The 23,028-nt window shown below is 50.8% G+C and overlaps 1 protein-coding gene across 1 annotated transcript in view; it reads right to left on the reverse strand.

Moving 5' to 3' along the window:
* LOC137650975 (centrosomal protein 43-like) overlaps window positions 1-14,943 on the reverse strand; it is a 119,658-nt gene extending 104,715 nt beyond the window's left edge. Inside the window, exon 1 of the mRNA XM_068384115.1 lies at window positions 14,754-14,943. Within this exon, the coding sequence (XP_068240216.1) occupies window positions 14,754-14,837 (84 nt within the window). The 5' untranslated portion in view covers window positions 14,838-14,943. The remainder of the gene's footprint in view (window positions 1-14,753) is intronic.
* Between the last annotated feature and the right edge of the window lie 8,085 nt (window positions 14,944-23,028).

Raw genomic sequence — 23,028 nt, forward strand, 5'->3', positions numbered from 1 at the left:
CATTCTGGAAAGAGAGCCCTGGGGTGCCTGTGAGCATCCGTGCGCTAGCTTAGGCGCCTCCTGGGCAGCGGGTTGCGATGTGGAAGCGTGCTGGCGCGTTGGCGAGCCCGTGAGCGCTGAGACTGGAACGGCGCGTGGGCGCACTTCGCGCGTAACTCCAGACGAACCTGTGAGCGCCTGTGCGCTAGCATAGGAACCTCTTGAACTGCGCGCGACGAGGCAGGAACCGGGGAACGCTGGGGCGCCGGTGGGCAGGTGGGCGCTGGAGCGCTGTCACAGGAACTGCTGGAGGACGCCGGGGCGCAGAAGGATGCGGGCGCGGCAGGGGAACCCTGGCGCGTAGCAGGAACAGGGGCGCGCACGCGCAGGTGAGCACTGTGGCGCTAAGACAAGAACAGCGGCAGCAGCAGGAGGGCGCGCAGCAAGAACCTGGCGCTTGAGGTCAAGAGGCGCGGTTTGACGCTCAAGGCCCTTAAGCCCCGAAGGGCCCGGTGCCTGCGCAGTGGCAGGATCAGGTGGCGCGCAACGTGCATCCGCAACATCAAAGGGTACCGGCAAATCAGCAGGTCTGGAGGAAGACTGGTCACTGTGTCCCGAAGGTCTAAGGTGGTAGCTGGCAGGGTCGGCGAACGGCGAGTCGCCTTCTAACTCCCTTGTGAGGGGAAGGAAGGCCTCTACGGCGAAGGGGAGGACGAGCCTTCCGCCTTATACACCCACGAGGGGCCGTGGGATCAGCAGGCTGACCATCAAGGGGCCTCCGCAGAGGAGTCTCTGTAAGTGAACTCCCCCGAGGGGGAGAATCACCGGCAGGAGAGACCGTGGGACTTAGATCCTCCCTCGAAAGGTGTTCGGAGGGGGAATCTAAGCCGTCAGCTACCTCAGCAACAGGAACGGGGGTTTGACTAGACCCACGAGATGTCTCCGTCACAACAACGTCAACCACAGACAGAGGATCTATCCCTGCTGTAGTTGGCGATTGTTTGACAGCCGCACCAAGTTTGATCATGTCAAACAGGGCTTCCTTGGAGGGCAAACCCTGCAGCCCCAAGGAAGCCCAAAGCTGTAACAAATCACGATTAGACATATTCAAATCCTCCTCCGGGATCGGTCAACAGCAATACGGTCTACGCTACCACTCGCCAGCCTCTCGGAAGAGACCGCTCGAGGGGGAGCTTCGGAGGAGGAAAGAGCTACGGAAGAAGAAGTCCCGGAATTTTTTCTCTTCAAAGAAGCCTCTGAAGGAGAAAGATGACAAATTCGAAGATAATTTGTATTTTTCCTAACCATACAAACCTTAGCTATTTACAAAGGGTATTACTTTTAGCGTAGCTGAAATGGCGAGCCATTAGAATTTAACGAGGGTGTATTACCCCCGCGCTAGTTAGCGGGGGGGTAGGGGAGTGGTAGCTAGCTACCCCTCCTCCCCCTCACACACAGGTGAATACTCACTTTCACTTAGAGGTAGGACTTGTCTTGGGGGACAGGGCTGGCGGGCAAATATGTGTAAATAGCTAAGGTTTGTATGGTTAGGAAAAATACAAATTATCTTCGAATCTGTCATTTGTTCCGTAACCGAAATACAAACCACGCTATTTACAAAGGGTGACTTATCCCTTAGGAAGGGTGGAAAGTCCCCAGCCATACTGGCTTTGGCTTTACCCGGGGACTCAGAATCCGAGTGAGTCGCACTCGAGAAAAGGAGTCCCTGCACCTCACAAGTTCCTTGCTCCGCAAGGAACCATGTGGCCTACGTAAGCTTGTGTGTGAAGGAAGAAGTGTGACTCGTCCTAGGCAGTTGACCTGGAGTTCCAGAAGGAACTCTGGGTTAGGACGTTCCCAATACTACCTCGTCAGGGTATGGGGGACGCGACAGTATTGACTCAATACTCGGAACACAAGGAAGCATGGTTTACCTGCAGAGGTTCGAGGTCAGCTATGCAGGGACCAGGATGCTGCTTCCCCGTAGAGGGGATGATGAAGAAAGAAGTAAGGGCCAGACATACTTCTTTCGTTCATGCAGACTAAAACCTGATAACAATGCCCTCAACCTTCTGCTACCTGTCCAAAAGGGAGCCTGAGGTTAGACCAGCTGTTGTGTAGCCATCACAGAGCGATAGACAACGTATCGAGACTCCTGTGGGTCACGCCCTGCAGGAAGCGGGCTGCGAAGGTCATCAGACGCTTCCAGACTCCAGCTTGTAGCACCTGCGTCACAGAGTAGTATTACTCGAAGGCGAGGGACGTTGCGATGTATCCAACATCGTGCTGTAGGGCGACGTGACGGGGGAGGGTCTGAAGACAGGAAGAGATGAATGTCCTCGAGTCCGGGCTGAAGAGGTATACTGGTGACTCTCCCCCCATGTCCTCCTTGTGTTCCCAAATCGGCTGCAACTGAGGACAAACTGCAGCTGTTCCCAGCGCTAACCTCTCGATTCCTTACTGGCAAGAAAGAGAAGGTCTTGGGACATCAGACACAGAATGGAGACTCGAAATCTTGAATGAATCGGACCGAAGGGCCGGGACCCTCAGATTCTGAGTCTAGCCAACAACTCAGGAGCGAGCCTGAATGTTGCCTTCCCCTCTTCCTTAGAAAGGGGGGAGTAGTAAGAGACCAAGAAGATTGCTTACACACTGGCCGTGGCCAGAGTGAGCAGAAGACCCAAGGCGGAATACAATCCGAGGCCTGTCGTAAAAGGGTCTTGAGAAGATCTCTCAAAGGACTAAAAGTCCGAGCCATGCTCCAAGTTGGAGGTCTTCCTCCGACTAGGGCAGGGACGATCGTAGCTTCGCATGAGCGAGGATAGATCCAGCGGGCAGGAAAAAGTTATTCCTTTAAGCCTGAAGGTCAGGGAAAGGCTGAGCGACAGGCTTCATTGCCGAGAGCGGAAAGGAGTTTCCTCCCGCCGAAAGGCAATAAGACTGTTATTGCTGGAGAAGGGGCCTCAAGGGAAGAGGTATATCTCCCACGGCACCAACCACCTTAGACTCTTCACTTTGCCTGGGAGACCCCTGTGGATGACTATCGCAGATGACGCGACCTCCGTACCGCGACTGTAGCGGGTTGTCTCTTCTAGAGGAGGAAGCGTAGTGTCTCCAGGCATGAAGCCGAAGCGACGTCCCGGTTCGGGAGAGATGTCGCAGTGTGGTTGCTTGAGTATTCTGCGCCGTGGGAGAAGCTCTCCCGGGAGATCCGTCAGGGGAAGCAGAGGGTCCAGAAACCGTTCTGCGCGTAGTCCCAGTGGAGCTCTCCCATTGAAAGGTTGACAGACAACCTGGTCTTGTTGAGGCCCATTGTCCGCAGACAAAAAGGAGGGAAGACGCAGGCGTCGAAGTTGTCCCACCATCACCGGAATGCATCTTGCCAGTGTCTGGCAAGAGACCCCTAGGTACACTCTCTCTATGAGGCTCTGCTCGGATAGTCTGAGAGAAACATTCCCCTGCCTGGAATGAGAGAGCCGATGGTGGTATTGAGAGAATCTCAATCATCCCGGTATCTCTACTGCAAGATGTGAAGGTGTGAAAATGCGTCCCCTGCTGGTTAGAATGAAGTCGACGCGCAACGGGGAGACTCGGCAGTAGCTGTAGGATCTGAAGAGGGGCCAGACTAAGGCCCCTAAGCCTGCCTGAATGATGGAGAGGTATCCTTCAGGTCTTGACCATAGGCCTGGACCGGAACATGCCCCCCCCCCCCCCCCCCTTTCCTTTGACGAGTCCGAGAACCGCATCAAGAATGTGGGGAAAGGACGAGAATATCCACTACCATCAAGAGGCTCCATAGGTCAACACTCATTGCAGGTCTAATAGTTCCGCTGGTCCCATAGGGCCAGGGAGTCCGGTTAAACATTGCCTGAAGCCACCGGAACTTGGATCGCCCCACATGGAACTTATCCTGAGGCGACCGTTCGGACTATAGACGGGTCAATGAGGAAAGAAGAACTAGGAAACGTTTCAAGGTAGGGCTGAAAGCTCTGCTTGACTGAGAACAGGTACTGCGACTCTCCTCAGTCTTGCCACAGTCAACCAAAAGGAAGGCTCGGAGGATGTGGTAACAGAATCTGGCGTCCCCAGGTGGTCACCCATCCAAGTACCGACGTTGCTTAACCTCGCTGGATGGACGAGAAGCGGGGTTTCCAATGTGGTAAGGCGGTTGACCCAATATCATGGCCAGATACTCCAGATGTTGAGGCAGAGGAGGAGAAGGCTCCAAGCAAAATACCATGAGCCCACACTCATGGTAAGCATCCGGAAGCTTGTCCCGGCGCTGAAGAAGGTCGAAACCCGAGCCTACAGGAGTTGACCAGCCCTCCAAACAGCAGAGGAGGCGGAAGCCTGCCCCTGAGCGGCCAAGAGGAAGGCAGGGAGAGTTCTCTGGGGAAACAAACCTGCTATGCCACGGCGGGATAGCCACACTGCATCATAAGCAGGAATACTTGCAGTCTAGGCTGAATTCGACGAGCACCCTGGAAGATGGATGGAATGGAAACTGAAAGTACCCGTCCTTCCGATCCAGGGTTTTTAAGGAGTCCTGTCGCCTCGTTACCAGTCTGATCGATTCTGCTGGTCGAAGTTTGTTCGACAAACTTGATCGGGGCTGAGAGGTTGACTATGGACATCCCCTCTCAGATCCTTCCTTACAAGAAAGGATCGACTGAGGGGGCCGGGGGTGAAGCCGTCGATGATCCTAAGGAAGACCTTCGCCTAAGGTATGGATCATTCTGCCCAACCGGGCAACTCTGCTGACGCTATGGCATAGAGGTTCAGAGACACTGAATTCGCTGACAGAGACGGCAGGCGCGATATCCTTGGCTATTCACAGAGAATATGCGGGAAAGCTGTCATTCGGATGAGTAACCTTAAGCATCCTCCCAGCGAAAAACCTGCAATCCTAGAGTTCGTGAACTCCTTTTAGGACTATGCCCCCCCGGGGGAGTCTCCCGTGCCATCTGTTCCTGACAGGAGAAAACTGCAATTGGACACCTTGTCCCAGTTGTCGTAGCCGATAACTTAGGCCGACGTGGTTGAAAGAAAAGGCGCTGGAGCCCTGCAGAGTCTGGAAGAAAGCGCCTTGGAGGAGTGAAACCGGAAGTCGATTTACTCCGCACAGCAGCTGTCTAAGTCTCTGTCCTTGGGCACAAACAAACTCTTCTCAAGGATGGAAGGGTGTCTGAGGTCGTCGACCTCCACAGATGAGACACCCGAAGGAAGCCCTCAGTCAGCGCGTCCAGATGGTACAACATCAAGCTTGTCCGCAAGTTAGATACTTAACGACGAAAGGCCAAGGTGCCTGAGCTCGAGAGGAGGAAAGTACCCTTGATCTTCCTGTAGCTTCCTTGAACCAAACCTCGGGCCGTAACCGAGGAGGGAAAGAACCTGGTAAGCTCCCAGAGGAAGAGGTAAGCAGTCACCCCTTGTCCGATGGAGAAATCTCGAACGGAAAGCCCCCCCCCCCCCCCCCCCCCCCCCCCCCCGCCAAAAATCCTTCCAGGGAATGATGGGGAAGGGCTAACCCAGGTTCAGGAATAGAGGAGTGTTGCTCAGATCTCCCTTAAGTTTCTCCTATTCTGCAAGTGCCATGCTCTGTGTTTACGGGGTGAGATAGTGTTCTGGAAATACGCTCCAAAAGAACTCGCCAGGCTGGTCATGCTGCGAAAACCCCATTGGGAATCGTGGTCGCAATTGCCCTGGAGCTTGCGCGACGGGAATTCCTGGTGGTCGGCGGGCGATAACCCATAGACGAGCAATGGATACTGCAAGAAATAAGCCGACATTTGTGCGAAGAAACACTGTAGGTTCGCGCGACGGAACACCATCTGTCTGCGCGATGGAAAAAACCGTTGGTTCGCGCGTGGGCGAACATTGGAGAGCATGAGCGTAGACGTGCAGGCACGTGGGCGTGTGGGCGCGCGGTTGCACGGGCGAGCGGTCGCGCGGTTGCACGGGCGTGCGGTCGCGCGGGCGTGCGGTCGCGCGGGCGCGCAGGCGAGCGGTCGCGCGGGCGAGCGGTCACGCGGGCGAGCGGTCGCGCGGGCGAGCGGTCGCGCGGGCGAGCGGTCGCGCGGGCGAGCGGTCGCGCGGGCGAGCGGTCGCGCGGGCGAGCGGTCGCGCGGGCGAGCGGTCGCGCGGGCGAGCGGTCGCGCGGGCGAGCGGTCGCGCGGTCGCGCGGTCGCGCGGGCGCGCGGGCGAGCGGTCGCGCGGTCGAGCGGTCGCGCGGTCGAGCGGTCGCGCGGGCGAGCGGTCGCGCGGTGGTGAGCTGGTGAGCGCTAACGCGCAGGTTGGCGATGGCCCGTTGTGATATGCCGACGCGATGGTCGAGCACTAGGCTATGTGCAGGTGAGCGATCGTGCGATGGCGAGCAGTATGCGAAGGTGAGCGATCGCGAGCAGTGATCAGCATGCGCAGGGTCGCGCGATGGTGATCAGTATGCGCAGGGTCGCGTGATGGTGATCAGCATGCCAGGGTCGCGCGATGGCGATCAGCATGCGCAGGTTGGCGGTCGCGCGATGGCGAACAGCATCTGCAGGTGGGCGATCGCGTGATGGCGAACAGCATACGCAGTTGAGGGTCGCGCGATGGTGATCAGCATGCGCAGGGTTGAGCGATGGTGATCAGCATCCGCAGGTGTGTGGTCGCGCGATGGCGATCAGCATCCGCAGTTGAGGGTCGTGCGATGGCGATCAGCATCCGCAGTTGAGGGTTGCGCGATGGCGATCAGCATCCGCAGGTGAGGGTCACGCGATGGCGATCAGCATCCGTCGTTGAGGGTCGCGCGATGGCGATCAGCATCCGCAGTTGAGGGTAGCGCGATGGTGATCAGCATCCGCAGTTGAGGGTCGCGCGATGGCGATCAGCATCCGCAGTTGAGGGTCGCGCGATGGCGATCAGCATCCGCAGTTGAGGGTTGTGCGATGGCGATCAGCATCTGTAGTTGAGGGTCGCGCGATGACGATCAGCATCCGCAGTTGAGGGTCGCGCGATGGCGATCAGCATGCGCAGGTGAGCTAGTAGCTGGCGAACCGTGTTCCTTCAGAAGTGTTGGAGAACGTTGGCGTGCCGGCTGTAACACACGTGGGCGATCCGGAGATCGCTGGCGAGCTGATGATCGCTGGCGGGCTGATGATCGCTGACGAGCTGATGATCGCTGGCGAGCTGATGATCGCTGACGAGCTGATGATCGCTGACGAGCAGAAGGCTACGCGTGGAAGCCTGCGCAAAGAAGAAGAGTCCTTGACCCCGACCTGAACCGAAGTTCTAGATCGCGAGGGCGAACGTGGGCGCACAGGGCGCGTAACAGGAACCAACAGGAACCGCAGGGAAGATCATCTTGAAAGCGCTGACGAACAGGAGAGCGCTGATGAGCAGAAGGGCGCGCAGGGAAACCCTGACACGCAAGGGAAGAACCCCCGTGGGGGCAACCCTTTGCCCCGAAGGGATCGTTGTCCGCCGGGAGACTGATGTCCGTCGGAAGACCGCTGTCCGTCGGGCAGACCGTTGTCCGTCGGGAAGACCGTTGCCCGTCGGAAGACGAGATCAGACTGCTGTCCATCTGCACCAAGGCGGAAGATCGAGAAAAAGGAGTTGTAGGCTGCAAACGGAGATCTAAAAGGCGCCTCAAGCACCCTTATAGGGAGATGAGAGGCCCTTACGACGAGGCGGACGGTGGGCCTTACGGCGAGGGAGGCCAACAGCAACAGCAACAGAAGAAACCTCCGAAGAGGAGTCTCTATGAGTGTACTCTCTCGCGAACGAAAGAGAAACACTTCGTGGAAGAGACTGGTCAGCCAGTGACCTAAAAGGAGCAATCCTCAGAAGAGGAGCTCCTGCAGTTGCCCAGCCCCTTGAGCGAAACTGCAGGTGCGACCACTCAGCACCAAGAGCATAGTCGCACGAAAAAAAGGGCAAGAGAAGAACCCCCCAAAAGGGGAAAAACTCAAGCCTGGACAGGAAAAACTTCCCTCGGAAGGAAAGTTATCCGCCCAAGGAGGCAAGCCTCCTGACTGTTCTAAAATGAACTGGAGAGCTGTCCGTCGACACGGGAGTACTACCAGTAGAAGGAGACACGCCCCTGACGAAAATACAAGGGGGGAGGCAGCAACAGCCGAATCCCCAGGACTCCACCAGACAGCTCACACCGTTGCTATATTACAGAAACGAACTAGATCGGTAACTGTAAAAAAAAAATAAAACAAATAATATTAGTCCACATTCATTCCCCCGGGAAGGCTCCGAAGAGGAATCCCGAGGGAAAGGAACAAGAATTACACAACAGGCACGTGCCCTCACAACCACTTACACTCGCGGAAGGAGAGCTGTAACCAAAACAGAATTATAACAATTATAATTATGTAACTATGTAATTATGTAATTTAAAAATGAATGAACACTAAAGAAAGAACGAAAACCCCGAAAGGAATCGTTCTACAAGCTGAAAAACAAAAAACAACTACAATTAGATTCATAACTAATTGATACAAACGTACGGCGTAGCAACCCCCCACACGGAAAGGAAGCTAGGCTACAAGGGCGTAGTAACACGTAGTAAAAGGGTGAACGACCTCAAGAGAGAGAGAGAGAGAAAGACATAAGTCAAACTCGATCGCCACCCATAAAATACGCCGTGGTGGCCTAACTGCCGAGGCCTCCACGTAGATATCGTACACTACACACACACATCTGAAAAGGAAACTTACTTATTTCTATACTCAAATATATATACAAACATGAAAACATGTTTACATATATATTGAGTAAATGAAAAGTAAGCGATTAAGTAAAGACAAAACAGACAATGGCTGCCAAGCGAGGACCAAGACAGAGACGTCTGTCACAGTCCGAGCCAAAAGTTAAAGTGAGTATTCACCTGTGTGTGAGGGGGAGGAGGGGTAGCTAGCTACCACTCCCCTACCCCCCCCCCCCCCCGCTAACTAGCGCGGGGGTAATACACCCTCGTTAAATTCTAATGGCTCGCCATTTCAGCTACGCTAAAAGTAATACCCTTTGTAAATAGCGTGGTTTGTATTTCGGTTACGGAACAAATCCCTTTTAGACTTTTTCTTCCGGCGCCGGGCAAACCTCTCCCACTGAGAGGTAGACCACTCCCTACATTCTATACACACATTATCACTATCACACCGCTGGCCCCTACAGTGAGGACATAAGGTGTGGGGATCGGGGTCGACCGCTGACATAAAGGTCCCACAAGGGCGGCCGGGAAGTCCAGGGCATGTACGCATAGTAGTAGAGGCCAACTTCAAACACACTGAAAAAGAAAAAGCAAAAACAGATTAAATATGGCAGTCAAAGCGAGGGAGAGAGCAGACAGGTCTGTTCTCTGCCCGAGCCAAAAGTAAAGAGAAGCATTCACCGGTGTGTGGAGGGGGGGGTGTAGCTAGCTACCCCTCCCTACCCCCTGCTAACTAGCGGCGGGGTAGTAAACCCTCGTTAAAACTTTTATGGCTCGTCATTCAGCTACGCCGAAGTAATTACCCCATGTAAATAGCGTGGTTTGTATTTCAGTTACGGAACAAATATTATTATTATCATTACTGTACTAGCTAAGCTACAACACTAGTTGGAAAAGCAAGATGCTAAAAGCCTAAGGGCTCCAATAGGGTAAAATAGCCCAGAGCGGAAAGGAAATAAGGAAATAAACAATATAAGAAGTAATGAACAATTAAAATAAAATATTTTAAAAACAATAACATTACCGGTAAAACAGATATTTCATATATAAACTATAAAAAAAAACTTATGTCAGCACCCAAGGCCCCTCTCCACCCAAGCTAGGACCAAGGAGGGTCAGGCAATGGCTGCTGATGACTAAGCTGATAGACCTATAGGCTCCCCAAAACCCCCCTTTCATAGCTCACAAGGATGGTGAGGTTGCAGCAAACAAAGGAACTAATGAGTTTGAGTGGGACTCGAACCACAGTCTGGCAATCACCCGTCAGGGGCGTTACTATATAGGCACCACAACTTGAAGGCCTCAGGTTTGTATGGTTTAGAAAAATACAAAATGCTTAAAAAAATCTGTGATATGTTCCTATACGTAATACAAACCTTTGACCTTTAATAGGAGACTTATCCTGAGATGTTTAAGTCCCTTTATAACCATAAGTGGCTGGTTTTTCTAACCCGGGAAACGTCAATGTACTTAGGTCCTGAAGAGGAGTGAAAGTCACAATGCCTGTTCAATCTCCAAACAACCTGAGCATAGAGATGCTGGAGGTGTTAGGTTAGGCCTCCACTAGGGAAAGTGGACACTCTAGGAGACTCTCAAGTCCATGTATCGCATTTATAAAATTAATGGGAATACATAAGCTTTACCTTCCTTCCCTTCATAAGAAGGATGGAGGGAATATTTCAACACAAACCAATGCAAAGAAAAGTTGCTCTATAGAATAGCTTACCAGCACTGCTTGTCTGTGATAGCTCAGGGGAGTGTCTATATTTTGTCCTAGCTGTTGCCTGCCTCTTCTCCTCCGGCCTACTTGAGAGAGACTTTCCTGGAAGCCCTATCCCCATGTCTCAAGGTGTCTTCTGAGACTGATCTATCTCGTCCTGAGATGAATCTCTCATCCAAGAATGATCTTGGGTTGAAGGGCGAGCGTTAGCGCTAAGCTTCAGCTCATGTTTTTGGCACTCAGAGGAGACAGGTGACATGGCTGTACTGGAACCTTGATCTCCAGCAGACAAAGGCTTTCTGTTATGCTTGTTCTCTCTCTTGGGAGGGGAGTTTCCAGGGTTGTCACTCACAGAAGTGGAGCAGTCCGAATGGTGATGCTTCTGAATAGGAGGCGGAGAATGAGAGCTCATGGTGATAATGCTTGAGGTAAACGTGTTTGTGAGTGGTGATCGTGCATGTGGTGATCGTATACATGTCGATCGTGTACGTGAAGAGTTTGCTGGATCCACGCGTGTCGACTTTGACCACAGTGATCATGCGCATGGTGTTCTTGTGTGTGATCATGGGATATCTTGTTCATGGTTATCATGGACATGCTGGCGACCGCGCATGTATCCTCGTCGGTGTCAAAGGCTTTGCCTTCCTGGAACCTCTTCAACTCTTTGAACTTTTGGGGAAATCTCAGAAGAGAAACCTCATGATCACGAGGGTGCACACGAAGTGTGTTCCTAGCAACGAACTAGTTGTTCGTACATGTAGGGACTGATGATCCGAATTGGGAAGTGATCTTGGAACAGCTCGTGAGCATTCTTATAGTTGGTTCTTCGGGGATCTTTGACACTTCGGTGTTCATGCTCGTAGGAGATCGTCCTTGTCTTTAAAGACCTTTACTCCTTGTGTGGCTGATTCCTCCATAAATGAGACGTATTTCTAACATTCTGCCATCCTTATCCGTACGCGAGAGTAAGGAGTTCTTTGATCGTCCAAACGCAAACAGAGTCAGAAATCTTAGTAGCAGCTTTCTTCCTTCATCTGGGTATTCCAGCATTGGAGACTTGAAGCATCCATGGAACATCCCTGTGCAGGAGAGGGCTAAGAGCATAGCTCGTCATCCTGACGAGTAGCGCTTTTAAACATTCTCTTGCAGGAATGACTAGTTGAGGCAAGGGCCTTGGCTGTCAAACCTCCACTCTTCCCATGGAGGAATGTTTTGGTGCAATGCTATTCCTCTCACAAAACCATGAAGAGGAACCTGGTGAGTTCTCAAGTGACTTCCCCAGATCAATCATCTTGTGCTTCAGTGGTCTCCTTTTCTTTGTGCCAGTGGACAGCTCCTCAGCAGGGGAAGAGGAAGTAGCGGGACCAAAGTAGGTGACGGGAAGTGACGACACTTCTCCTTTGCCACAGTTGCGGATTTCACAGGAGACAGGCCCTCAGCAACAAGTAATGGTTTAGCAACATCAAGGGACACATCAAAAGGTGCCACTCCCATACTCTCCCCAACAGGCGGAACGTGGGTAGCTTCTGCGACCTAGCCACAGCTAACACCTACAGAAGTTTCTCCACTGAAGGGGCGCCCTCAACACTAAGGTTGGGCCACAGCATAGCCAGGTCCAAGTCCTTGCGAGGGTCGTCAACAGTTATAGGGGCAGGAATGATTTAGGCGTGAGACAGAGGTGTATTATTTTTGCTAGAGGAAGGTGATACTCCTGTCACACTCAAAGGAATCCATCAGGGAATAGTGCAGGATTCTTTCTTCCTCTTCTCTCCTCTGACAGTGATAGCCTCCGAGGGAAAAGAGGAAGAGCGCACAGCGGCCTTCAAACCCGGAGAGGGGAAAAGATAGAAATTAGCTAGAGAGATTCTTGGGCATCAGTTTGGACATGCCCAACACCGATTCCGAAGAATCCCTCATCAAATTCTTCCTATTCTTCACGAACTCCGTACACTCAGGACAAAGGGACTCCTATGAACAGGAATGGTCCCTACAACAACTACAAAGTTCATGTTGGAAAACCTCTGGCTTGCTCATATATCAGCTACAGCACTTTCCAGGCTTGCCAGGACACAGCCACAAGTCCGATCATGGAGCCAAAATCACACAGCACAGCAAACAGCAATATAGAAGAAAAAGCAGAATGGATTAATGATTTTAGCTAAGTGCTGGACAGTATGTCTGTACTCTAAGGAGGCCAAATTCAAAGTGAAGGTCAGCTTTACCAGTAGGATGGGCAGGGATTCCGCCGCCACCCTACAGTCAGCTTGTTTACCTCGTTAAAAGCTTATCGTGAATAGCCCATTTATTATTATAGTACAATTTCAGTTACCCGTCAGCCACCCGTTGAGATACTACTGCTACAGAATTATGGGGTCTTTTGACTGGCCAGACAGTACTACATTGGGTCTTTCTCTCTGGTTACGGTTCATTTTCCCATTGCCTACACACATACATACAGCAAATAGTCTGGCATATTCTTTACTTATTCTCATACACCTGACAACACTGATTACCAAACAATTCCTCTTCACCCAAGGAGTTAACTACTGTACTGTAACTGTTCAGTGGCTACTTTCCTCTTGGTATGGGTAGAAGAGACTCTTTAGCTATGTTAAGCAGCTCTTCTAGAAGAGGGACACTCCAAAATCAAACCATTGTTTTCTAGTCTTGAGTAGTGGCATAGCCTCTGTACCATGGCCTTCAACTGTCTTGGAGTAGATTTCTCTTGCATGAGGGTACACTTGGGCACACTATTCTATCTAATTTCTCTTCCTCTTATTTTGTTAAAGTTTTTATAGTTTATATAGGAGATATTTATTCTAATGTTGCTACTCTTCTTAAAAATTTTATTTTTCCTTGTTTCCTTGCCTCACTGGGCTGTTTTCCTTTTTGAAGCCCCTGGGCTTATAGCATCCTGCTTTTCCAACTAGGATTGTAGCTTAGCAAGTAGGCTAATAATAATAATAATAATAATAATAATCTCCTCAATTATAACATTTAGAGGGGCCTTTGTAGTTTGGGCCACACAGGGTCAATAATTAAAAAGTGGGAAAATATTTACTATAGGAAGGAAATAAAAAGTGTCCCTGATGTATTTATGGGTACTTTAAACTGTTCTTATACAAATAATTGGCAGAAACCCACATTTTTTAAATTTTAGACATTTTAGAATTTCAAAGGTTCTTATTGGAAAGTCACATTTTAAAAGGGAAACAAACATAAGAACCTCACCTAACCTAACCTAGGAACCATAACCTTACCTACTAACTACTTACTTACAGGGGAGGGGGCTACGGGCCCCCTCTCCAAACCTTCCTTAGACCCCAATTTCCTTAGCTATGACTAAGTCTCAAACATGTGTTGGCTTCCCAACCAGTTCGTTATCCATCCAGGTTACACTAAATTACAGTATAACATTTTGCAAATCGCAAGACTATTTTCATAATATCGTATTTCAGACCAAAATAGGAAACATTTTCCCCATAAATAAAATTGGTTTGACAAGTAATAAGATGGTTTACGGCCGTCACATCCAACTACATCCAGTAAGTAGCAAAAATTCTGATAGGTGGTGCTTTTACGTACCTTAGAAAAGAAAGGCGCAGCTTTTTAAGAGCCTTTGTATATCAGCGGCCAGTTCCTCCCGTGTGGATTAAAATTGGACATCAACTAACCTAAATTTTCCCCCCTAACCTAACCTACAAGCCGCGTCTTTACCTACAGTACTTGCCAAACAGGGGGGCTGTTGCCCCCCCCCCTTTACAATGCCGCATTCTAAATTAGCCATAATAATACATACAGGTGGCTGCTATCATACAATAAACCCCATTTTTTACATTAATAACCATCTAGATATAAGGTATAATTAAACCTTTATTTCAGTTATTATATGAATAATGATAGGTGACGGTCGAAACGTGTGGTTGATATATATAGTCTGATAATGAGAAATATAAGCAAAGTATAACGTCCAAACACCAAAATACCGGACTCGCCAACGCAGATAACGCACGTAGCGTAACATTTACCGCTTGCCAGAACTGACAGCAATGGATGTAAATATGAGTAAAGTGAACCACGGTGGAGCAAAGACAAACTGAACTAAGTAATAAATTGATAATTGGTAATTAGATAATTAAAATAATGCCAAAAGCATAGGAGTAATGAATTACCTTAAACTGCCTGCAAATAAATACCATTCTAAAATTAGTTATTAATAAAATAAAATAACACTTATATTCAATTATATTAAATGGTATTTTGAAAGTTTTTTTTATATTTATAACTAGCATAACCCCATACTTGTTGTTATGGTAGTCGACCACAATACTTCAAAAACTACGATACCTGTACCTGTATTTTCCCAAGGACACCATTATTCTGAAGGGTTTTCGTCACTAGATCTTTTAAGGAGGCGTCATCTTCTTCAGCAGACATTTTAAGAGTTTTATAATTCTATAATTACTTAGAAATTAATATATAATAAGGAAATAACTTAGAGAAATTATGGAATTATTCACAATGAAAAAGTAAACAAAGCAAAGTTCAGTGTTGCCAGATGGGTTAGTCTAAAATCCCCAAAATTTATGATAAAAAATCCCCAAAACAACTCAAAAATCTCTAAAAACAACTCAAAATTTCCCAAAAAAACAAAAATCCCCACTTCCACAAACATACATTAGATCCCATAGGCTTTACTAATAAAGAAATTACTCACTTAACTTCATATAAGGGCAAGCAAACAAATTACAACTATATAAAGGTTTACTCATCTCTGTTTCTTCTTCAAAGAATTTTGTACAGAATATCCCTATCAGACACCTAAAATCCCCAAATCTAGGAATAAATTCCCATATCTGGCATCACTGTTCAGGTCAAGGTGTTGGAGTTGTACAGGGAGAGATTTGCCTTTAGATCGACTCCTCCTTCTCTTTATTCTATTTATCTTATTTCTTTTTTCATTTTGTCAACATCATATACACATAAACATATACATACATACATACATTTATGTATATAGATATACATATAAATATACCTATATAGTCCTGGCAAACATAAAATCACAGTACTCAATATACCATATGATGAATTTTAAGCTTTTAATGAGTGATATCAATATGTTAGTCAATATAATAGTGACAAAAAACTTATAAATACAAAATATACGAAGATAAATCACAAATATAAATATAAAATTATAAATACACACACACACACACACACACACACACATATATATATATATATATATATATATATATATATATATATATATATATATATATATATATATATATATATATATATATTAAATTTGACATTACAATTCTTATTCTATTTTTAAGAACTAAAAGCACTAGGCCTACTCCCTGTTCCACATCAAAATTTTGTCATTAACTAAAGTCTTGGTATGATAATGATTTATATTAAGCTATTAAGATAATCTTAAGCCATCATAGACTTATGCAATGTTAAAGGGGATGAATTCTTACTACCTACTACTTATCATAGACGGATCTATTGTAAAAAAAGGCTCTCCAGTTATAGACTTAATGTATATCATTTAAATTCCCATAAGATAATCACAATGATTTGTTGGGTTTGCAATAAGACAATGTCCTGGTGACCACACTTTATTGCAAGATACTCAAGAGCCAAGTCAGCCGACTGACAGTCGCAAAAGCGTATGCAGATGCATGCTCGGCAGCGCATGGCCGAAAAACATATCGTACATCCCCCCCCCTCAAGATTATACTTATACATGGCAAAAAAAATGAAAGGGGTTAATACCGGATCATATCGTACATCCCCCCCCCCTCAAGAACATACTTATACATGACAAAAATGAAAGGGGGAAATGTCACTAAATCAATGAAAAATGAGAGAAAAAAAATTAAAGCTAACTTTTCGATACATAGGCTACACGAAAACAAAATAAATTCATAAATTCTCTGGAAAGAAATATCAATTCCTGATTCAATTACATACAGCAGATAATAACATCATTCTACAAAGTCTTTGAGCCACTTGGGTTTACCGGTGGCCCTTCTCGGCCTACTAACGACGTTGGGCTCCTGTATGGGGTGTGTTACCTGTTCTGTCGGGGTATGGCTTGCGGAGGTCCCGTGCTGAGACACGGGCGTGCCAGAGGGCGGAGTGATGACTCTCAGGTGTCGTCTATTCCTTTTTGATAGCCTGCCGCTCCTGTTGAGCCTGACGGTGTACTGATGATGGGGCTTTGTTTCCGTTACTATGCCTGTTCTATCCCACCGCTTGGTAGATTGGTTTTGTATGGGTACCTAGTTCGATGGGCGGCAGTCTCCTGGTAGTGCCAGGGATTCGCATCAACTCTTGCGACCTTGCCACTTGAAACTTATTAGATGTCAAGGTGGGACAAGAGACACACGATGGTGGAGGCATGTGGTTTATTGCATCCTCAGATACAGACTAACTCCAGCTGCTCTCTGCAACCGGCACACTCACTTGGCACCTGCCCGCCATGGGAGAACATATCATACTTGCAAGTACTCCATCATCCCCCGCCCCCCGAGATTAATACATGGGTATACATGGAGAGGCAATGATAAAAAATAATGCATGGATATACATGGATTAAATTGGGTGCAGGTGCAATAATAGGAAGACAGATACATAGCTGTCGGTAGTGTAAAAAACAAGGGTGGGTGATACATGTTCATAAAATAATATGAGAAGCAAAGACAATAAAAATATATGCAGGTGCTGCTGTAATGTACGTGATCACATGTAGTCATCCATCCACGCTGGCCTTCTAGTGCGCCGTGATGGGCGTGGCTCCCGTACTGCTTGTGGGCTGGGCGTAGGGTGACTGCCCGGTGGCTGCTCGGGCGTGGGCGTGGCTGGATGCATAGCAGGTGTGGCCCGCCCAGGCTGGGGCCCCGATGATGTGAGACGCAGGTGCTTCCTGTAACGGAGGGAGAGGCGCCCGCTGCCATCCAGTCTGACTAAGTATTGTCAGTATGGGAGCGTTTCCACCACGGTACCCGTACGGTCCCACAGCTTAGTGGCCTGATTTTGCACTCGCACTTGGGATCCCGGGTTGATAACTGGAAGCTTTCTGGAGGGTCCGTTCCCGGTGAGGGCAGCACCGCTGTCAGCCATCTGACTTTCTCTCTGCCGCAAGGTTGCCTCCCAGTGTCTGTCTACCGTGAGGTGCCAGCGGGCCGTAGGTACGCCGTCTCGGAGCTGCCTGCCCGCTGCCATCTGGGCGGGTGACTTATTTATTCCGCGGAGGGGGGTGTTGAGGTACTGCACCATAGCCACAGAGGACTTGTCCGTGTCGAGGGTGCTGCCGCTGCCCGTGTTCACCATCATTATCCGCTTCCCGATCTTGACTGCGGCCTCTGCCCTGCCATTGGACTGTGGGTACTGGGCGAATGATAGACGTACGGACACGCCCCATAACCTGAAAAATTCCCGCATTTCCTCACTGGCCAGATTGGTGCCACCGTCTGTGGAGATTTGCTCCGGGGCCCCCCACCTGGCGAAGTAGTGACGTAGCTGGGTCTTGATGTGAGAGGAGGAGGTGCCGTGGGGGAAGTGGGCCGGCTCCAGCCAACCTGTGAGCCTGTCTGCGTAGGCCATGTACGAGTGTCCGTCGTGCTGGAACATATCTGCTACCGTCATCTGGAAGGGGTACTCTGGGGGCGGCGTGATGATGAGTTCCTCCGCGGCCTGGGATGGTGCGTGTACGTCGCATTCTTCACACGAGGATCGGTGATACTGCAGGTCCCCCTCGAGTCCAGGCCTTGGTGCCCCGCGTGTAGGTTGGCAGCCACCTGCTGACGGAGAGGCTCCGGGATAACTAGGCGGACGTTGCCCTGTTCGAACGTGTATGTCACCAAGTCTTGGATAACGGCCAGCCTGTCCCTAACACCGTAGAAGGGCCGAAGACATGCAACTTCCTGGGACTTCTTGTCGGCCCAGTCCCCGGCCAGGACCCTGGCCATGAGCAACTGGTACACGGGGTCACTGACAGCGGCATGCCTAACCCTCGCCTCGTCCACGACACGGCTGTCGAGCTCTACTGCTGCCAAGACGGCGGCCGCTATGGTGTCGGTGAGGTCTTCGTCGAGGTCCACGTCGTGGGCGCTGGGATCGGCTTTCAAGGCGGGGTATCGGGACAGGAAGTTTGACGCACTGTTACGCTTCCCCGGCAGATACTTGACCCTGAATCGGTACTGCAGGGTTCTCTCCTTCAGCCTGAAGAGACGGGGGTTGGGGATTTCCGTGAGGGCCCGATCTCCCAGCAACTTGGTTAGCGGGCGGTGGTCCATCACAACGGTGAGGTTGGGGCACCCCAGTAAGAACAGCCTCGCCTTCTGGAGACACCAGGCTACCGCGAGGGCCTCCCACTCAACGGCAGCGTAGCCAGCTTCGGCGACGGTGAGATGGCGGCTGCCGCATAGTGCCAGGCGCCACCCGCCCATGCAGCAGAAGGGCGTGTTGGCAGAGCTGCATGCGCAATACTGTTGAAGGATTACAAACCCTATGCCTTCTTTGCTCCAGTCGGTGATCGCTGCTGTGGGGCGGCTCCTGTTGTAGTAGGCCAGTCCGTCCTTCTCTAATTGGCAGATCATGTCTTGGGCGTGATGGAATTTGGTGCGGAGTTCCTCGTCCCAGTACACTGACTTCCCGGTTGGTTTTTTGAGGAGCTCCCTGAATGGGTTCATGATGGGGGGTGTTTTTGCGAGGAAGGGCACCAGCTGGTTGACGAATCCGTACCAAGCCTTTATGTCAGTGATAGAGGGCTGACGTGGCATCGGGAAGCTCTTGATGGCCGCCAAACGTTCCTCTGTTGGCTTGTAGGCCTCCCATCCCAGGTTGAACCCCACGAAGTCCACTTCCCTTCTTGCGAATTGGAATTTCTCCGGCTTCAGGGTAACACCCTTGGCTGCACATGTTTCGAGGAAGTCGTAGGCATGCCAGAACGCCCCTTCGATGCTGTCGTCATAGAGCAGGGTGTCGTCTACACACTTATATTTCCTCTGGATGTCCTGGATGACGTCATCGAATCGTCGAGTATACGCATCGCCGGCAGAGCAGTGCCCCATGGGTGTGCGACGGTAACGAAATCTCCCCCAGGGGGTAATAAATGTGGTTAGGTCGAGACTTTCTTCGTCTAACTCCACCTGGTGGTACCCCCAGTACGTGTCCGCCACGGTCTTGAATGTGTGCTTAGGTACCCCGGACACCATTTCGAATGGGGCGGGGGTATGGTGTGTCTCCCGTAGGCAGGATGCGTTGAAGCGCTGGTAGTCGACTGTACGGCGTGGCTGTCCTGACTTCTTGGCGACAACCACCATACGGGCGCACCATTCGGTTGGCTGCCTGGCAGGTACCGGTTCTATAACGCCACGGGCGACATCTTCTTCGAGCTGGGCCTTCACTTCCTCTTCCCAGTGTTTTGGCACTGATGCTGGGGTGTGGCATGCGTAAGGCGTAGTTCCTGGGAGCAAGTGGATATGGTGCAGTTTCCCCTGCATCACTGGCAATGGCTTCCTGGCCGTGTTGAATGTCGTTGTGGCGAAATGTTGCAGGAGCCAGGCTTCCAACCTAGCCACATGTTCCTCCTGGGGCGGCAAGGGCACCTCGGCGGGTCGGGGTGGTACCTGGCCGTGCCATCGAACAGGCTCATGTGTGCCACCGCGGGGGAGGGGTGGGGGAACTCCTTGGGTACCAGTTTTAAGTCCCTGCAGGCGTCCAGTGACAGGAAGAGGTGCTTTGCCGACTGCACGAAGTACACGTCCTGCTCCATGGTGCGACCTTGCAGGGTAATGTGGCACACGGCAGATCCAAGGCACTTCAGGGGAAGGTTTGCCACATCCCGTAAGCCGGCACGGGGTGTAAGGGCTGCTGGGCGGACTTGGTGGTGCGATGGCAAGGAGGGCCCCGTCACACATACCTGTGCCCCGGTGTCCGCCACGTCGGTGACCGTCACTCGTACTCCTGTGTCGGTGTGGACGACTGTCACCTCCACTACAGGGTGGCGAGCGAGGTTGGCGCCCGCAACAAGCACAGCACTAGATGTAGCACTAGACACGTCTGTCGGGGATCCTGTTGATTTTGTCTGTGATTTTCTGCAGCATTTGTAATAGTGGCCCTGCTTGCGGCACCCGTTGCATACGGCAGACTTAGCAGGGCACGAGGCTCTGCCAGAGGCGTGGCGCCCACCGCAGTTCCCGCAGGGGGGAGTGGGGGACCCTTACCTGTGCCAGCAACGGTTGCACTCGGATGATCTGCCTCGGGTGTCTCGCTGCCAGCCGAGCAAGCAGATTCCCTCCAGTTGCATTGGCGAGCAGCGGCATCGACGCGGGCCGCCTCGTAAGCACAGCACCTGGCCCTAAGGGCACTAACACTATAGATGTCGTTGCTACATTGGTACACATGGAGACGCATAGCCTCATCACTTAGGCCCACCATTAACTTAGGTAATAACATGTATTCAGCTAGATTGCACTGACACTGAGGGCACTGGAAATTGCAATCAGTGTCCTTTTGAGAACACTTTAAAAGATAATCACTGACACTTTCTCCTGGGCCTTGTATCGCATTAAAAAATTCCGACCATAACAGCGCGGTTTGTATATCGCAACACGATATCACAAATAAAATCCATGGCTTCCGTAGCGGTGAGGTTACTCCATTCCTGTGAGGTGAATCTGGCGTCCAGCGCCCGTTGCAGAGGGGGTGTGCAGTATAGCCTGATGTGGTGTACGACCTCGTGGGGCAGTAGTCTGCACAATTCGATCCAGCATTCCATCGACCTCCTCCAGGACCGAAATGCGGCGGGCTTCAGCTCAATTTCGCACTTCTCCGGGGCTGCAGACGCAGGGACACGAGGTGCAGGGGTAGCATGTGTCGTAAGCCGGTCGCGTAGAACGTTGATCATCTGTTGCTGTGCCGCCATGGCTTGCCTGGCTTCTTGCAGGGCAGGGACGAGCCCACGGGGGATGACGGGGCGTGCGGCCCTTGGGGTGGACTGCACTGAGCGGCGCTGGAAGGGCATGGTGAGGGTCACGGAGGTCCTTGAGAATCACTGCGCCATATTAGATGTCAAGGTTGGACAAGAGACACACGATGGTGGAGGCATGTGGTTTATTGTGTCCTCAGATACAGACTAACTCCAGTTGCTCTCTGCAACCGGCACACTCACTTGGCACCTGCCCGCCATGGGAGAACATATCATGCAGGTACTCCATCAGAACTCCCTTCGACGTATCGTCTGCCTCCAATGTCTGTCTACTAACAGGTGTCTCCTGGCCGTCGGTACCCCATCGCGCAGCTGACGACCCGTTGAAAGCTGAGACGGTGACTTGTTAATCTCCCTGAGAGGCGTGTTGAGATACTGGAGTATCGCCAGGGGCGTTTTGTCCGACTCAAGGGCTCCACCTTTTAACGTGTTTTCTCGGAGTAGCCACTTTGCCGATTTGACAGCTGCTTCTGCCCTGCCGTTAGACTGGGGATACTGGGTCGACGACAGCCGGACCTTGACTCCCCATCTCCTGAAGAAGGCCTCCATCTCCTCGCTGGCCAAGTTCGTACCTCCATCAGTTGATATTTGTTCCGGTGCTCCCCAACGCGAGAAATATGATCGAAGGTGATTGCTGATTTTGTTAGACGTGGCACCATTGGGGAAATGAGCCACTTCTAACCAACCTGTTAGCCTATCTGCATATACCATGTATACACTGCCTTCTATCTGGTACATATCTGCGACGACTTGCTGGAAAGGGTATTCCGCAGGGGGCGTGTTCATCATTTCTTCAGGAGGCAGTGAGGGGGCGCGTTCATCACATGAAGTGCATTAGGCACGGCGATGCTGAAGATCCTCTTCTATTCCCGGCCAATAGACCGACTGCCTGGCTCTTCTAAGCATAGAGTCGAGGCTTGGTGTCCTGTGTGTAGGTTAGCGGCTACCTGGTGGCGTAAATCCTCGGGGATGACCAAACAAACGCATCCTTGGTCCACTGAGTATGTCACCAGATCCTGGTTGATGGCTAGCCGATCCCAAACGCTGAAGAAGGGACGAAGGCAGGCAAGTTCTTGCGATTTCTGTTGGCGACAGTCGCCCGCTGCAACCCTGGCAAGCAAGAGCTGATATACAGGGTCGTTAGATGCGGAGCTCCTGATGCAGTCTTCATCCAACACGATGATGTCTGGTTCCAAGGTGGCCACGGTTGCACATGTCACTGCCACTTGAATGTCGTCCTCCAAATCCACGTCGGAAGCTTCGTGGGATGCTCGCATGGTCGGGTACCTTGAAAGAAAATCTGTGGCGGTGTTCCTTTTTCCGGGCAGGTATTTCATGTGGAACTTGAACTGGAGTGTCTTCTCTTTCAGGTTGAATAATCTTGGGTTGATGACGTCCTTGAGGGCTCTGTCACCCAGCAGTTTGACGAGTGGACGGTGGTCCGTGATGATAGTGAGATTAGGACACCCAAGTAGGAACAACCTGGCTTCCCCCAAGCACCAGGTAACTACCAGGGCTTCTCCTTCTATGGGGCATACCCAGCTTCAGAGGGGGTGAGGTGTCGACTACCACACAGGGCAAGGCCCCAGCCACCCTTGCAACTAAAGGGGCTGT

This window comes from Palaemon carinicauda, chromosome 1, assembly GCF_036898095.1.
Source record: "Palaemon carinicauda isolate YSFRI2023 chromosome 1, ASM3689809v2, whole genome shotgun sequence".
NCBI classification, from domain to species: Eukaryota; Metazoa; Arthropoda; class Malacostraca; order Decapoda; family Palaemonidae; genus Palaemon; species Palaemon carinicauda.